This window comes from Grammomys surdaster, unplaced genomic scaffold (genome assembly GCF_004785775.1).
Source record: "Grammomys surdaster isolate TR1022 unplaced genomic scaffold, NIH_TR_1.0 125612, whole genome shotgun sequence".
Taxonomy (NCBI): Eukaryota; Metazoa; Chordata; class Mammalia; order Rodentia; family Muridae; genus Grammomys; species Grammomys surdaster.
In genome coordinates this window covers 1,727,466-1,745,096 of record NW_021620455.1, presented here as the reverse complement: position 1 = coordinate 1,745,096, position 17,631 = coordinate 1,727,466, and the positions used below count along the sequence as shown (strand labels likewise).

Sequence of the window (17,631 nt, the reverse complement as noted above, 5' to 3'; positions counted from 1 at the left end):
CTTGGTAGAAATTACTTTATTTAGAAATCTGTACCTTGTGACATCAGGGCGCCATGCAAACAGTGCTGAAGCCAAAAGCCTGTTCACTTCCCCACGCAATAAGTCAGCACCATTGGAATGCTGGTTTGCGCTGGACACCTCCTGCACTAGATACAAAATCTGAAAATGTAGGCGTTGATCAACAGAACATAATCCTTATAGAAAAGTCCCAAAACATTAAGTTGCATATGCATGGCCAGGACTCTCAGTCCCACTTACATCCAGTGTAAGCAGGGTCTGGTGTCTCCAGCAAATTCATGTGAGGAAACACCTCTCAGCATTAAAAATCCAGCATTTGGTCACAAGTCACAGCTTCCTAGAAATACCACTAGCTGCTTCACTACAAAATCCCTACTTTTAAAACACAGAACAGTCTTGGTCTTGTGGCAGGCAGGACTTGGGTTGCTGCCAGCTGCCTAAGGTGTCCGAACAGGAGTTTTTCCCACCTGCTGTTCTCCATTTTATTCCCAGCCCTCCTGGCCAGACGACCCCTTCCCAGTGAGCCAAAGCCCAGCGCCAGCTGTTGAGGATCCAGAAATCGAGGTGTCTGATGCCACTAAGGCAGCAAGTTTGACTCACACCTTTGTCTGTCTAACAAAGCGCTAGTGGTGTGCAGAGCCAAGGGAACACAGTGGATGGGTGTGCGCATGCGCAGCTGCTGAAGGCTGGTAGGCCGCTGCTTCTGGGGCCCACATAACAGTTAAGAGGGACTTTGCTCCCAGAGGTCCCAGGAAGGAGAACCTGCATTGGTGCTGCTGTTAGTGCGCAGTGTTCTAACCCCTTTTCCAGGGGCAGAGCCTCTGCCCAGCATCCCGGTCAGCTGCAGCTGTTCTAAGCTGGGGGTGGAGAGCAACAACAGGCCATGGGGAGGGTCAACAGCTAAGGCAGAAGGCCTAGCTGGGACAGAGGCTGCTTCTCCCCACTCTTTGGGGACTGAGAAGACCAGAGGACTTGGCAGGATAGGCCTGAGGATGGGACAGATTTATAAACGTGGCCAAGACAGGCTGCTAGAAATCTTGGGCTCCAATGGAAGGTTCCAGACCCTTGGAGCTGCTGAGTGCAAAAGACAGTTTTGGTCCTTCTTGCTGAGTGGAAACAAAAACACCGGTCAGCAAGCAGCTAAGTTTGGGCTTTTTTGGAGTCAGATGTGTGTATGTGTTGAGTTTTGGAGAGGTCAATGATAAGTAAATGAGAGGCCAGGTATAAGAAGGTCCGAAGCTCTGGGGATAACTGAATCTATTCCCTTTTCATTTTTAAAATTTGATTTTTAAATTCTAGCAGAAACAGGCCCACTGAATGCTGTGCCCACCCTGCCTTGGGGAGAGGGCTAGGTCAGAGTTGTCTCTGGCTTCCCTGTGGCCTCAGGCTACTCCCTTGCAATTTCCACTTCTTTGAGGGAAGTAAAAAGTGTCTTCCCTAAGAGCACTCAGTGTGCCTGAGGTTCTGCCAGCAGCCCTCGGGGGTTCCTTCCACCTCACCCAACTTCCTCGATCTGGTCCCGTTTGGAGTCTACACCCAGGTGGAGCTCTCAGCTACTGGAATGTGGCTTTCATTCTCCTCAGTTTGTCTTGGATCTTCCGGGAGTGTTTTTCTCCTGGGATCTGGTGGAAGTTGGCCCTGTTATCTGCTGCTAAGATGGAAACATCAGCCCCGCTAAAACGGGCGATCCTTTGCTTGAGGTGGGCCTGTAGCTTGGGGTCAGGGCTGAATGTGTAGGGGTTCTCCTGGAACGCGTGCACCTGGCTTGCCACCTTGGCGATGTTTCTTTTGTTGAGAAAGAAAAGGTTCGTTAGTGAGTTTGCATAGGTTACAAGGCCCCTTGGCCAGCAAATCCTAATGTCTTCTCTGGAATGCCTCAAACCATTTCAAACCTTTCCCAAAGGGCAGCATCGAAGGATAGGGTTTTCTGTACTCATTCATAAGAACATACTTTATACCTGGGCTCCCCACCCCCTTCATAAATATTCGTTGAAAACCCTTGTCAGGTTGCTTCAGTTGAGGTCTTCCACATGGAAAAACAAACAAAACCTCCCAAGCCTATGTTGCTTGCTGTAGTTCTGCTTGGGGGCTTCTGGCTCTGTGTACTGGGAACTCTCAGTTAACACACAGGTAGACACACCTCTGGCGGTTACTGGTCGCTGAGGAACTCAGAAACCCTTACTCTTACTTAGGGGACAACAGAACTGCGGACAGGCCTGCCCACCTGAACTGGAGAATAGTACATTCATTCCTTTTGTTCTTTAAAAGACAGTCATGTCTGTGCATACACAAAGTTATGAAGAACAAACGAGAGTTCTTCACCCTCTTCTGCTGCATTACCTCCAGTGTTTAATTGCCTTTTTTTTTTTTTTGCCAACATAGCTTTCTTTTCTATTGCAGTAAGCATGCAGTTTTAGTGAATTTTCTTTCTTTCTTTCTTTCCTTCCTTCCTTCCTTCCTTCCTTAGTCTTCCTTTCTTTCTTTTTGATATTTTTGAGACAGGGTTACTCTGTAACAAGTGCTGGCTGTCTTGGATTTGATTTGGAGACCAGGTTGGCCTCGAACTCACAGAGATCCACCTGCCTCTACCTCCTGTGTGCTGAGACTAAAGGCATGAGCCACCACACCTGGCTTTTTTTTTTTTTTTTTTTTTTAAAAAAAACTAGGTGGCTATCTGAAAGAGGCTCTCAGGGCTGGCTAGATAGCTCAGCTGGTAAAGTGCTTGCTATACAAGCACGAGAGCCTGAATTGATCCCTAGCACCCGTGTAAATAAAAAATCTCAGATTTGATGGCGAGTGCTGTAATCCTGTACTGGGGAGATGGAGCTATTCAGAATCCTGGGTCTTGCTGGCCAGCCAGCATAATCTACAGTGGGCCTCAGGTCTTGCTGAGAAATCCTGCCTCAAAAAACAAGGTGAATGGCTCCTAAGGAATCATACTTAAAGCTGACCTTGGGCCCCATATGCATGTGCACATGTACGTGTACACACACACTCAGAGGGGGGCAGGAATCTTGCACTGGGCTGGTTGTGGCCATTATTTACAAGATCCCCTAGGACTCATCTACCCAAGAAGGCCATTCTTTAATTACTGTGGACAATGAAATGGGGATGGTGGGGCGGAGTGGGGGCCGGAGATGAGAAGATATGGAATATAGCTACAGGCTGGGGCCATGTGGATGGCTCTGGGAAGAGGAAGCCAAAGAATAGGTAAGGCACAGAGACCAGAGGTGACATACTATTGAATGTGCTCACCTTTGGGACTAATTGGACTGGAAGCAGCTTCCTTATCTCTGCTGATTTTTATCTGTGGGCTGCTTTGGTTATAATGAAGCCCCTACTACATAATGAAGCCCTTATTCCTAGGCTTAGTCAACTTGTGGGTTCTCCTAGGTAGAATAGAGTCCCCTTACCTCAGCTTACTCCACCTGTGGGCTCCATTAGTCATGGTGAAACCTCCTGTCTCCAGCTGCTGGATGTGCATGGCCAGCAGGTGGGCGGAGGGTAGGGTAGGCTGGGCCCGGAAGCGTCGTCCTTCCATCAGACACAGGCTGTCGCTCTTCAGGAATACCTGGAGGATCAGCCAGGGAAGTGAAGGGGGTTGGGGAAGGGATGGGAAGAGCGATGGGGGAGGGACAGATGGTAATTATCTCAGAGGGTCAGCCTGCCTTTCTCTGTTAATACTTGTCCTTCTAGGGCATGAGAGTTGCCTAATACCTCACTGCACAGCCAGTCCAAAATGAGGCTGAGGTTCCTGGATTGCAGGTCAAAAGCCCAGACATCGTAAGCTTGCTCCCACGGCACGCCGATAATCATAGAACTACTCAAACAGGGAGTTCCTTACTTCTGATCCCAGAAGGGTCAGGTGACTGACCGCTTCCCAAATGGAGTCTGCGTGAGCTACTGCAGGTCCTGAGCATACGTATACAGTGATCCTCTAAAGGATCAGGAGAGAACTGATCCTTTAGAGTTGAGGCTGGGCTTTGAGCTCAGGGACAGCACAGGCTGTGGCTACTCAGGACTGTCTGCCTCAGGCTAATGTCTGTGAGGCTCCTGCTGTGTTTCCTGTCTGTCTACTCATGAAGTCACCTCTGTGCCACTGGAACAGGCCTCTCACTTGTCCCAGTCCAGGATCTGATTGTATACCTGTATTCCTTCTCAAGGACACCTTGTCAACTGGGCTGGGAAGTCAAACCAGTAAACAAGTCAAACAAGTCAGGCCAGAAAAACCAGCCACCTGGTGTCTATGCAGCCCTGAGTCAGAGTCTCTCACTAGATAACTGTGGCTGGCCTAGAACTCTCTATATTGACGAGATTGGCCTTGAATTCACAGAGATATGTTTGCCTCTGGTTTTGGGATGGAATATAGATGAATTCTAGGGTTATAGATGTGTAATACCATGCCCAGCCTGTGTGTTTAGGATTCTCTGATATGGCCTGTTATGAGTTCCTCTAGACGTGTGAAGCAAGTTATTGGGGCAAGCTCTGCAAAGAACTTGTACGAACCTCCACAGCTTTCAGCTCTTCCATGACCTCAGCAATCTTCGCAGGCAGGATTCTCCAAGCCTGAGAAGGAAGCACTGGTAAGATACTTGTAGCCCTGTGCACTTGCCCATACCCTTAGCCCCCTGAGTCCCACGTGACACACAGGGGACTGCCTCACAGCCAGGTGTTCCAGCCCGCCCAGGATTTGCATGGCCGTTGCAAAGTTCCTCTGTTCGTAGCAAGATTTTGCAATCAGCAGGAATTTGGACAGCAAGTTCACCTGCAGCTGAAATGAGAAAATGTTGCTTAAGTGTCTTTAAAGACAAACAGGGAGGGCACAGCTCAACGGTAGAGCTCAGCCTGTACAAGCTTGCAGCGGGCAGTAAGCTTGGGCCCCAGCACCAACAAAACAAAAGTAGACAAAAATAGACAGGACAACTGAGACCTGTTGGAATAGCCCATGCTCAAGGCCCTGAGCCCTATGACTGACTTATTTGCTCAAAAAGAAAGTGCCAGGTAGATGCAGAGCTCCGAGTGTTCCCTGTGAGAAGTGTGGGGTGTCCATCATATGTGATAGCTTGAGAGAGTACCCATGGACTCCCAGGACAACATCTGAATGGGTCAGACTATTTCTCCCCAGTGCTTATGGTTGACTCCACTGGACTGTCTGGGCCAAACTCTGTGTTTCAACAATGTTCTGGGGCTATCAGTTCACAGGTATAAGATTCATTTTTCTCCTGGCCCTTGTATATGACAGTCACATGGACCTTGTTGGAGACATGACCTTTTTCCTTTTCCTTCTTATCTTCCTTTCATTTTTTTATATTTCTTTATTTTTTTGGGAGACAAGGTCTCTCTAGGTATCTCTGGCTGTATAGATCAGGCTGGCCTTGAACTCCTAGAGATCCTCTTACCTCTGCTTTCTAAGTGCTAGGATAAAAGGCATACACCACCATACTTGGCCTTTGACACATTTTAATAACACACATGATACTCAGAGCATCATAGCAAACTGAGTAGTCCAAGTCTTCTGTTGCCATGCCCTGACAGAAATGTGGATGGCGAATTTGTATAGATGTTGTTGGTTTCATGCTGGGAGAACCCTGATCATTGGCTTTGAATTATCTTTGAAGGAGTTGTGGTCCTGGTGGTGATGGGTGCCCACCCGGTTTGAGGTCTCCACTTTTCCTGCTGAAGAGGAAAAGAGCTGCATGGCCTAGACAGAGCCTTTGTATCCTGACGCGCAGTCAATACTTGTGTTTGTCTGTGTGGGAAGGAACCCACTTGATCCCACCTTGTATTGACCTAAGGGAATAAATTAGAGCCCTGGGTAATAGAGTGGTCACTCGGTGAGGGTGCAGACTTTCAGGATTGGGAGGACTCTGTCTTGAGAATCTATGGACATTGGCTCTTCCTGGGTGGGAACCTGGAAGGAGGTACTGACCCGAGGCAGGCTACGGTCACTGTGCTGGCTAGATTTATGTCAACTTGACACAAACTGTAGTCATTTGACAGGAGGAAACCTCCATTGAGAAAATGGTTGCATAAGATTGGGCTGTGGGCAGACCTTTACAGCATTTTCTTAATTCATGATTGATGGGGAAAGGCCTAGTCCATTGTGGTTGGTGCCACCTGTGGGCTGGTGGTGCTGGGTTCCATAAGATATCAGGCTGAGGAAGCCATGATGAGCAAGCTAGTAAGCAGCACCCCTCCATGGCCTGTGTATCAGCTTCTGCCTCCAGGTTCCTGCCATGTTTGAATCCCTGTCCTGACTCCTTCAATCGTAAGGAAGGGTAAGCTAAATAAACCCTTTTCCCTCCAACTTGCTCTTTGGTCGTGATGTTTCATCCCAGTAATGGAAACACTAATTAAGGCTGCCAGGACTTGCCTGTGAGCAGTCCGGGTCATACTCAGTCTAGCTCAAGGCCCATAGGACTTAAGGGTGACTAAGATTAGGCCTGCAAAAGTGGGACCTTGATCTTGACCAGGTACTGAGCAAAGTATTAGAGTCCCACAAGTCTGGTGAGAGCCTGCAGTGTGGGATCTGCCAGGGAGGAATAGTGACTCACAATTTAGCCAGGAAGCTCACTGCCTTAGTGCGAGCAGGGCAGCTCAGGGGGACAAATCATCCTGTGAATAGACTCAGGGAACGATAGGACAAGATACCACAGTGATAGGTGTGTACTGTGACTGGACTGGGGGTGAGGGAATATGCGTGAGAGAAATTGAGTGGGGGAATGGAGACATATGGGGAACAGTTACATGTGTGAAGGATTTTGCACGTGGGGAACTGTGTGAGAAGAAGTTTATGTTTGGGAGTCTGTGGACTGTGAAGGGATACGACGAAGGACTGCTTGAATGTAAGGGACTGATGGACTGTGTGTGTGTATAAGGAGCTAAGTGAGGGAATGAGTGTGAGCAACTGTGCACTAGGGCGTTAGTGTGAGCAACTGTGCACTAGGGAGTTAGTGTGAGGACTTTTTGCGTGAGAGCCCGGTGGTGCGTGTGAAGTAGTCTGTATGAGGAGTACATGTGTGAGAGACTATCTATTCGATGGTTCGTCCTATTGTTGACCTGACTGGACTGAGAAACACCCCAGTTTGTAAGGCTCATCCCTACGTTTCCATTTCTACTGGCCATTAGAGTATGAGGGAGGGCTCTAGTCTAATGAATGGTTTATTCCACTCATGGATTCAAGATCTGAACGGAGAATGATGGGACTGTGGAAGGATGGGCGTGGTTGAAGGACTGAGTCTATAAAGGCATGTCTTTGAAGGTTGTGCCTTGTTCTGGCTCCTTCTTGTCTCTGTTTTATGTCTTATCCACCACTGGGAGCTGCTCCATCATGCTGTCCCTACCACGACAGACTGAAATCTCCAGAGCTATACACAAAACAAGTTGTTCCTCCTTTCAACTTGTCTATGTCAGGCATTCTGCTATAGTAACAGGTAAGCTGACAGCTGTGTAAAGAACAGTGCATAAGGGATTGTGAGTGTGTGAAGGACTGTGTGTGTTGCATGTGACTAGTTGTAAAGGGCTAGCTTTGTGGACTGTGTGTGAGGGGCCGCGAGTGTGAGGAACTGTGAGAGACTTGTGTCTGGGAAACAGTTTCCTTTTCTCCCTCTGCCCTCCCAACCCCAGTGTGTGCAACTGTATGTTATGAGGGGCCATGTATGAAGGATTGTGTGTGTGTATAAAGAACTGAATGAGTGACTGTGTGTATGTAAGAGACTGTAGTTTCCTGTACAGTGCTCTAATGGAGGTGTCATACATCCTGCTTTCTAAGTGGTCCACAGATCTGGATTAGCCTCAGTTGAAAGAGGAGACAGTATCAAGATGGGCTATGACTACTATGCACTCAGTGTTAGATGTTCCTGTTGGCGTTAGTAAGCGCATCACTCTTTCCATTTGCCTTGGGCTGACTATGGGGCTGAGACACAAAGTGTGGATTCCCTGTACCCAGAGAAGAGATCACAGGGGCACTGCCATACAGAATCCTGCAAGTCATTTGGACCGCAGAGCCATGGAGATGTCTACCTTGGAGGTGTGACTGGTCACAATTTCAGCAGCCACCCAGGTGCTGACATCATCTGCGTTTCTTAAAAGCTGTAGCAGATATTTGTCCTGGATGTAATTGGGTAGGAACAGACTGCAGGTTTTGGCAGAAAGAGACTCGGAAGAGCTGGCTCTGGAAGAAAAATATGGTGCATGTCACCAAAGGTATGAGAATTTGTCCTGCTAGGCCCTGGGATTGTGGGCCTCTGTGTAGACTGGGAGGACAAGGCATCTTCCTCCAAGATGAGAAGCAAGTGTCTTCCTTCAACCAGGAGCATCCATGGAGCCTTTCAGAGAATCCCCTTCCCCTAGACCTCTCACCAACCTTCAAAACCAAGGATCCCAGGGTCACCTTCAGGAGTGGACACTTACTTGGGAATGGCTGCACTTTTATCCACGACACCCAAAGCCCGTGAATTTAGGAAGTGGACAGGGTGGCACTTTTGAAACAATTCCTGTTGGAGACAAAAAAGCAGATGGTCAGCCCACTGTTCCCCAATAGCTTCATGTCCAAGGCAGTGTCCCAAAGGGGGCTTCAGTATTTTGAAGCCATTTGTACAACCCTAAATCAACCTGCTAAGTTGTCATAGCTGGGCTGGTAGAGTTCACTATGCGCAGGTCACCTCAGGGGTTGTGACACTATTGAGGTCTGATGATATTATCAAAGGTCACCCAGTGCTGTCATCTGACTCATGACACTGGGTTACAGGATGTTGAAGACCTGGGTAGGACCTGCCTGGGCTCTGGGCTGAGGACAGGAACAGAGGGAGTAGTTGATCAGTGCCCAGGGCTGAATAAGAACATGAAGACCTATTGGTAGGTGAATACACAGTGCATGATGTTCTGTGTGCCCTGTGTAACTGGAGAGGAGAATTCTGCTGGGCTCTCTGCTTTAAAGACAGAATTTGTGTACCCAGCAACCAGGTCCTTCTGCTGATCATCCATCTTTCCCTCTATGAAGTATCTGCTGAGGCCAGCACCAGATCCCTGAGTCCCCACCACGACAACAGCAGTTGGCCCAAATGTAGAGGTCTGTGTCCTTTTCCTGATGTCCCAGCTCCCACACACCTGCTGCAGTAGTGTCAGCTGAGTGAAGAGCTGGTTGGTGCTGTACTCTGTCAAGAAGTAAGGACCCTTCTCACTGGCTTTGGCATAGGGGCCATAGAAGTCTTCGAAGAAGCAGGGCTTAGGCAGGGCTGATGCAATGGTGTACTGGCGCTCCTTATGATGTGGCAGCACTAGCCCGTTGCCCCGAGGCAGTCTCCAGGAGAAGCTCTGCAAATAAGACAGGTGCCCCCTCAAGGCTGAGTAGGCCAGGCTAGATGTGGCAGGGTAAGGATAGGCTAGTCTAACCTAGGACTCTTCAGACAGGCTCAAGTAAAGTCAGAGGGTAAGTGCCTTCCTCCAGGCTTGTTGGCAGGAAACCTGTCCTCTTCACTTGGGCAGATCACCCTTGCACATTGCTCAGACTTAGTGCTGTCTCCTTGTATTGGTGGAAAGACCATTCACTGACCCCAGTGGATTCTTCCACTCAGGTCTCTGCCTTGGAGGTCAGGAAGGTGGCTTCAGGGAATCACAGTAGGGCTCTGGCTAGGATAGAGTGAACCCTGCTGGTCTGTGGCTTTCCTTCCACGGGGTAGGAAGTGCCAGCCAAGTAGGGAAGTGCCTGGGTCATGAATAAGGAGTACTTATGTGCATTTGAGTGTGTGTGTGTGTGTGTGTATACATATCTATATATGTGCACTTGTCTGTATATGCAGAAGTGAATGTGTGCATTGGGTGTGTGTACATGCACACCTTGTTTCTGCATATGTGTATATGTGGACAGCTGTGCATGCGTCTGTGTACATGCACATGCTATAGCTTCCAGAATGCACTATTGCCTAGAGAAACCTTCCCCAGGACAGATTCCCACCTTCCGGGTGATGCCATCCTCTGAGAACCTCTTGCAGAGGGCATTAAAGGGTCTGGTGTCCTCCTCTGCCTCCTTAGGATCCTCTAGGTCTGCACCTCGAGAGGCACTGTCAGCCCGCCGCTCAGTGCCCACCTCCAAGAGGCCCAGCAGGTGTTCGGCAGTACCATCTAAGGGTAGGATCTAGGCAAAAGCAAGAGGTGTCACTGTTGTTCCTGGGACAAGGCAGTGGTTTTCTCTGCCAGAGCTCAGAAGGCTGACCAGGTTACCAGGTGGGTGCAGCTTTCACCTTGGAAGAGATGAAGTCCTCCAGCTGTCCCAGCAGCCCCGCGTTTCTTATGAAGTCCACGGTGTAGCAATCTTCCACCCAGGCCTGCAGGACGCAGAGGCTCCGCCTGTAGATCTTGGTAAAGGTCGAGGTAGGATCCTGGTGAGCCCTGGAGGCAGATGGCAAGGCTCAGCATAGGCACAGCTGGGCATGTGAAGGGTCAGGAGTTCAGGGGGAGCCCAAGTGATGACAGGCCAGGTGACAGTGGAGGAGACAGCACCCCGCTCATGTTCACCACCACTCTCTCTGGGTCCCAATCTTGTGTGTCCGCCACCCCCACCCCAATCTGCTTGCCTGGGTGCCTTGTAGAAAGAAGCTATATGGTTGACAGGCCTCTTTCCGTTTAGCCTATACTTGCTAGGCTAGTGAGCTCATCTCTCTCTTGTCTTCTTGCTTGGGACTCGCTACCCCCTGCTTTCTTGAAGAAGCAAGCTGTAAGGGCCCTTTCCCGTGTTCTCCCCCACCCTAGCACAAAGACCCCAGCTGTCTTTCCCAGCTGGGTTCCTTTACCCATGATCCCTCAGTCCTGCTATCTTGCCCTGACCTTTCCCCAGGGACACTTCATCTGTACCCTTACCCCTGTCAGAGCCCTTCACAGCCTAAACAAGGTGCCCCAGAATCCAACTCCTATTGGCCAGGAGCTCAGGCAGTGGTACCTGGATAGGGTGCTGCTGATGCGGTCCAGGAGGAAGTGCAGGAAGTCGTGCGGTGTGCAAAAGTACCGGAAAGTGTAGAGAAACTGCTGCACGTAGCCCTCGAGGAAAGCATCACTGAGGGTAGAATGTGGTATTGGGCCCTGGGCCTAGGCCAGCTGGGATCCTCCCTGCAGCCTTGCCCAGCAGTGAGTGAGTGTGCCTGTGATTCTAAGTGCATGTGTGAGTGTGTGTATGTGTGCATGTGTGTGTGTGCATGTGTGTGTGTGCACGTGTGTGTGCATGTGTGTGTGCATGTGTGTGTGCAGCTTCTCATTGTATGTGTGTGTGTGCATGTGGGTGTGCAGCTTCTCATTGTATGTGTGTGTGTACATGTGTGTGTGTGTGCATGTGTGTGTGCAGCTTCTCAGTGTGTGTGTGTGTGTGCATGTGTGTGCAGCTTCTCATTGTATGTGTGTGTGTACATGTGTGTGTGTGTGTGCATGTGTGTGTGTAGCTTCTCAGTGTGTGTATGTGAATGTGTGTGTGCAGCTTCTCAGTGTGTGTGTGTGAATGTGTGTGTGCAGCTTCTCAGTGTGTGTGTGTGTGTGTATGTGTGTGTGCATGTGTGTGTGCAGCTTCTCATTGTATGTGTGTGTGTACATGTGTGTGTGCAGCTTCTCAGTGTGTGTGTGTGTGCATGTGTGTGTGTGCAGCTTCTCATTGTATATGTGTGTGTGTGCATGTGTGTGTGTGTGCATGTGTGTGTGAATGTGTGTGTGCAGCTTCTCAGTGTGTGTGTGCATGTGTGTGTGTGCAGCTTCTCAGTGTATGTGTGTGTGTGCATGTGTGTGTGTGCATGTGTGTGTGTGCATGTGTGTGTGCAGCTTCTCAGTGTGTGTGTGTGCATGTGTGTGTGTGCAGCTTCTCAGTGTGTGTGTGTGCATGGGAGTGTGTGTGTGTACATGTATGTGTAGCTCCTCAGTGTATGTGTGTGCATGTATGTGCACATGTGTGTAGCTTCTCAGTGTGTGTGTAGCTTCTCAGTGTGTGTATGTGAATGTGTGTGTGCAGCTTCTCAGTGTGTGTGTGAATGTGTGTGTGCAGCTTCTCAGTGTGTGTGTGTGAATGTGTGTGTGCATGTATGTGTGTGCAGCTTCTCAGTGTGTGTGCGTGCGTGTATGTATAGCCCCTCAGTGTATGTGTGCGCGCGCACATGTGTGTGCACGTGTGTGTAGCTTTGCAGTGTGTGTGCAGCTTCTTAGTGTGTGTGTGTGTAGCTTCTCACTGTGTGTATGTGTGTGCATATATGCATGCCAGTTTGCCACATCTCATTGAACATCCCTATCCAGAGCAGATACTCCCCAGAAAGTCTCATGCAAGGGACACTAACAGGAGTCCTGAATGTGACTCTTTGACAACCTGGGGAATATGATGACCAGTTACCATAAGATGAAGGGTCCTAGCAAGAGACCTCTTCTACAAATGAATTCTAGGGTAGAAAATCTGGTTGTCCCATCAGGTTGTCACCAAAGCAGTGCTCATACTCAGAGAGACAGAGGACACAGAAATAATACAGAGAGTGCTCTGTGTCCATTATGACATGTTTTGGTTAGTGACTTGGGTCCATATGGTACCTTGGAGGCTCGCGAAGATGGTATACCAACCTAGTAGCCTAGCCCAGACTCTCCCACAGTGCTGCCCCTGTGACCCAGTACCAGGGCTGGAAGGGGTCTTCTGGGGAATGTGACAGACTGCTCTGGCTAGCAGCATGGCCATGCAGTAGGTGGAAGCTAACACACGCTAGACTAAATTCTAACAAGTCTCTAAATAATTGCACAACCCATGTCAGACAGAGCTTTCCTTGCTTTTCTCCTCCTTGTTCTCAAAATCTTGTACATCAGGGTCAGAGAGTCCTTTGGGGGCACCTGACACACCTGGAGTAGAGGTAGGCCATGAGTCCCAGTGGCGTGCCAGCCTGTAGGATGCGAGCCTTCTTCTGCCGGCCGCTGCACGGGTGCTTGTTGACATTGTAGAAGATGAGGGAGGAAGACTCATCCAGGGGGCTGAAATCCAGTGTGTCACAGGGGGCTGCTGCGATGTTCACAATCACAGGCAGAGCACAGGGCTCCAGCCCCCAGCGTTCCGCATACATGACCTGTGGGGGAAGGAAGTGAATTATGGCTGACCACTGGGTGCACGTCTATGGGTCACTTTGCTACTGACCCAGGGATGGCAGGGTTTCTCAGTACTTTGAACCCTTACACAGGATCCGTGTGCCCCCATCTGAGGCCTGGTTCTCACTCTGGAAGAAGGGCAGGATGGAAGGCTACTTGCCTGGAGGTACTTTTTGACCAGGCCCAGGAACTGCACCTTGGACTTCATTTCATCTAGCTGTCCTCGGAGTTTAGACAACATGGTCCTTACCTCAGAGCCTGTGGGCAGAGCAGAGTCAGCACATGGTACTCAGGAGGCACAAAGCACCTCGTTTGTGGCAGGTAGTTACCTTTGTTTCGTTTTTCCTTCTGTAAGAGTTTCTGGTAAAACTTTAGGGTCTTCCTGTAGTTTCTCTTCTCTATCATGAGCTGCTGCTCCAGCTCCTACGAAGAAACACAGCATGTGAAGCCTGAGCAACTGTGGGCTCAGGTACCACTTGCCTTCTATACAAGGTGAAGACATGGCAGGCACATCTGCCTAGTGAGCTGCCTGAGAACCCACAGGAAGAACAGGTAGGTATGTCAGGACCGGAGCCACTTGGTTGGCATAAGAAGGACAAAGGAAACAAATGAGGGAACACCTCAGGAGTGGGCTCCAGGGGGTCACCTTGAAACCAGTACTCGATCTCTTAAGGATGCCAGACTCCACCAGTGACCATGGTCTGACTGCTGAAAGGGGAGGCACAATGAAGATTCTTATGCCCTTAGGGAGCAGTTCTCAACCTGTAGGTTACAACTCCATCGGAGGTTGCTTGACCCTTTCACAGGGGTCATCACAGGGATGTCAGATATCCTGCAAATCAGATATTTACATTACTCCTTATAACAGTAGGAAAATGACAGTTATAAGGTAGCAGTGAAATAATTTTGTAGTTGATGATCACCACAACGTGAGACTGTATAAAAGGATTGCAGCATTAGGAAGGTTGAGAACCTCTGCCCTAAGACTTGGCCCAGTCTTAGGATGTGTCTGTCTCTTGAGGTATCCTTCTCCTCACCCACCAGGTTAGCCCCACCTGGCTGCTTCTGGAAAGTTCTTTAGACTCCATCTCAGAAGGGCCAGGGGCAAACCTTTTTGTGGCTTCCCTGTTTGGGGGGATAGGCTGTAGAACCAGAGTCTACAAAGACAAAAGTTTATTCAGTAAGCAAAGGCAGGCCCCTCTATCTCCAGTATCCCTGGCTAGTATGGGCTCAGGGTAGGCTGCTTTTCTTCTCTGGCCAGTGCATATCTAAGATATCTGGTCAATGAGGGGATATGGAGACCCTGAGCAGGCAGGGGAGCTATGTTCGAAGCTGTGATCTGTTGCTGTTTGTTTGAATGGGGCCTGAGGTCTGAGGGTCTCCATAGCTGTCCACTCAAACACTGTTGTGATCCTGGTACCCTGCAGGGTCAGTTTGTGAGGACTGAGGCATTAGGTAACCAGAGGAGAGTCTTAGGAACTCATCAAAGTTGGTGTCAGATGGTAGTTAGTTTGATATTTGTCAGGACCACTTTTCTCCATATTCAACGGCAATCAGATCGAGTTTTGTTTTATTAGAGTACTATTTCAATGATTTTAGAGAAGTATACATGACCTAAAACTCATGCAGCATATAGGATGATGGAGAAGAAGATGTAAGTGTTGGCCTCCCTGTGACACCCATTCTCTGGTAGATGACTCTGTCACAAGATCTAAGTTAAGAAGAAAGGCCAGTTGGGGCTAGAAAGATGGCTCAGCAGTTAAGAGCACTGACTGCGCCAGGCGGTGATGGCACACGCCTTTAATCCCAGCACTTAGGAGGCAGAGGCAGGTGGATTTCTGAGTTTGAGGTCAGCCTGGTCTACAGAGTGAGTTCCAGGACAGCCAGGGCTACACAGAGAAACCTTGTCTCGAAAAATAAAAAAAAAAAAAAAAAAAAAAAAAGAGCACTGACTGCTCTTCTAGAGATCCTGAGTTCAATTCCCAGCAAACACATGGAGGCTCACAACCATCAGTAATGGGATCTTACACCCTCTTCTGGTGTGTCTAAAGACAGTGACAGTGTACTTACATACATTTAAAAAAAATCTTTCAAGAAAAGAAAAAAGAAAGGGTGATATAAGTTCAGCTTTAGCCTGTGGTGAGATTTGACTCTGAATTTGTTATAAAATTTAGAAGCATTGGTTTCTTAGAGGGAGAAAAGAATGATTTGAGGACTAATTTAAGCAGGAAGGTTACTGGGTTTAGTTGGATATATATGTATGTGTGTGTGCACACATAGTGCATAGTGTGTGTGTGTGTGTGTGTGTGTGTGTATCAACAGCCAGAAGGAAGCAGAGTCACCAGAAACTGTAGACAAAAAGAAGATAAAGATAAACCTAACCCCAGTACTACCTTAATCCCCTAAAGCAAGGCCTATTTGATGAGCAGGAGATGCAAGGACTAGAACTAGGCCAGAATGCTGGGGTGCCGGGGGCTGCCTGTCTGAAGTGTGGAGGTGCCTGCAGTTCACATACCTCATACATATCCATGCTAAGGCTGCTGACCTCCCCTCCCCTTGTCAGCAATGGCCCTGCCCGCACATGCTGCACCTCCAGCACTGCTGGAGTTCTTCTGTATACTACGCTGGTTAGCCGTAGCTGCTAAAGTCAGGACTCCTTTCTTCCTATTGATCAGGGAAGAGCCTTGACTTTTCCTAGTGCTACTTGGCAGAGAAACCCTTGCTGATCCCACTGACCCCCAAGTCCAGGCATGATACTTCTGGTGTTCTCTCTCACCTAGGTTTAAGACCCCATAGGGAAGAGATTGTTGCACCTGCAGCCATGTGCAGCAGATTTAACCCAACACTTACCATACTCACAAAGACCAAGTGACCCCCTGACTACTGTCATCTGGGACCCACGGAAAAGTTACTCCCTGCTTTCCAGCTGTGGGAACATGTACCCATATTGTAGACCCTCTAATATAAGCTAAAAGGAGTTGGGTCTATCAGAGCAGAAGAATACTGAGAATGACCACAGCCTAGAAAGCCTTTTCTAAGATTCCTGTCATTGGGCCTAAGTGGCCTGAAAGCCTTGCTTGAGCAAAAGCATCATTGTCCACGGTGTTCCTAAGGTTTTATAACCTTAGGAATACCCTATATCCTCCTAACTCACAATGGGTAGATTCCCTGGACTCACTGGACTCTGGGCTTCCAGTTCTGTGTGCCCATTGGCCTTCTGCCTCTCCAGATCCTTCACGTAGTTGTAGACATCAGCTCCGAAGCAGTCAGCTTCATAGAAGGCACTGGACCAGCCAGGGCTGCAGTTCTGGAAATCAGCTGCACCCGAGGACACAGCTGGACCACCATTCTCAGATCTAGGTAGCCGGGCTACTGTGTCTGAGGCATTGCTGGTTGACTCCTGGCTTGGACCTGGCTGTCCATCCACTTCAGCCTCTGGTTGCTGCTCTCGTGTGACTTTTATTGACTTCTGAGACCGAAATCCAACCTCAAAGTTTCCCTCAGAGAGCGTGTCAGAGTCTATATCTGATAGTGCTGTGGGCGAGCAGGGCCCGCCGCTGCCCCAGGTAGTGGCTGGCTTCTCCTTGCCTTGAAAGAAAGATAATAGTTAGTGGGCACCTCCACCTCTGGCTGTGGAGGAAACCAAACACCCTCATCAAGGATCCTAGCTAGCCCATGACTGTTGTGCTAGGTAGAACTGAGAGGGGCTTCAGAGAACACCGAGGTGCTTGTGAAGAGACAGGCTTAGCCAGGATCAACTCTCCCAAGTATTCATCCTACTCCAAACTTCTCTGAGACCTGGACTCTCCTCTGCTAGAACCAATTCGAACCAAGACCTCTTCCCTCTGATACCATCTGCTCGTCTGGAGCATTTAAAACGCAAACCTAGCTCAGTCATCCACATACAGTCCACATACAAACCTGTCAGGCTACTTGGAACTCTGTCAACTCTAGAAGCTTCTCTCTGTGCCAGGAGCCTCCTGGCTCCTTGGCCATCAGGAGTAGGTAGACTTCCTGCCCAAGACATGATCACCTGCTCCTTGATTTACTTAAATGGGGATGAAGCCACAGCCATGGTCTTATCATGGTAAGTAGACAGGCCCACGTGATCAGTCATGCAGTTGTCTCTAGAGACTGCCACATGACTGGCTGGCCTCCCTTCCTCAAATTGCTTATTGAGGTATTTGTTTGTTTTTGGAGACAGGGTTTCCCTATGTAGCCCTTGTGGTCCTGGAGCTTGCTATGTAGAAGAGGCTGGCCTCGAACTCTCAGAGATCATATCATATTGTCTCTGCCTCCTGAGTACTGGGATGAAAGGTGTGTACCACTAGGCCCAGCTCTTTGAGTTTTAAGTTGTTTTGTTGTTCTGGCTAAGAATCTAGAAGGCCAGCTCTGTTATCTAAATGGCTTTTACTTTGATAGAGGTGAAGAGACATCATGCTGGCTGTTGAAGGGACAGGAAAACTGTTCCCTGATAGCCCACGCCCTGAGGTCTGGGCTTCTTGGATATCTCCCAGCACAGGG

At 49.1% G+C, this 17,631-nt stretch overlaps 1 protein-coding gene across 1 annotated transcript in view; it reads right to left on the bottom strand.

Moving 5' to 3' along the window:
- The window catches only part of Kndc1 (kinase non-catalytic C-lobe domain containing 1), a 46,258-nt gene continuing 28,627 nt past the window's right edge, over positions 1-17,631 (bottom strand). Inside the window, exons 17-30 of the mRNA XM_028787167.1 lie at positions 16,286-16,695; positions 13,437-13,530; positions 13,268-13,365; positions 12,868-13,088; positions 10,955-11,068; positions 10,260-10,407; positions 9,974-10,153; positions 9,127-9,333; positions 8,431-8,513; positions 8,041-8,191; positions 4,667-4,789; positions 4,525-4,584; positions 3,432-3,589; positions 1-1,803 (exon numbers count right to left, since the gene is read on the bottom strand). Coding sequence (XP_028643000.1) covers positions 1,572-1,803; positions 3,432-3,589; positions 4,525-4,584; positions 4,667-4,789; positions 8,041-8,191; positions 8,431-8,513; positions 9,127-9,333; positions 9,974-10,153; positions 10,260-10,407; positions 10,955-11,068; positions 12,868-13,088; positions 13,268-13,365; positions 13,437-13,530; positions 16,286-16,695 — 2,279 coding nt within the window. The 3' untranslated portion in view covers positions 1-1,571. The remainder of the gene's footprint in view (positions 1,804-3,431; positions 3,590-4,524; positions 4,585-4,666; positions 4,790-8,040; positions 8,192-8,430; positions 8,514-9,126; positions 9,334-9,973; positions 10,154-10,259; positions 10,408-10,954; positions 11,069-12,867; positions 13,089-13,267; positions 13,366-13,436; positions 13,531-16,285; positions 16,696-17,631) is intronic.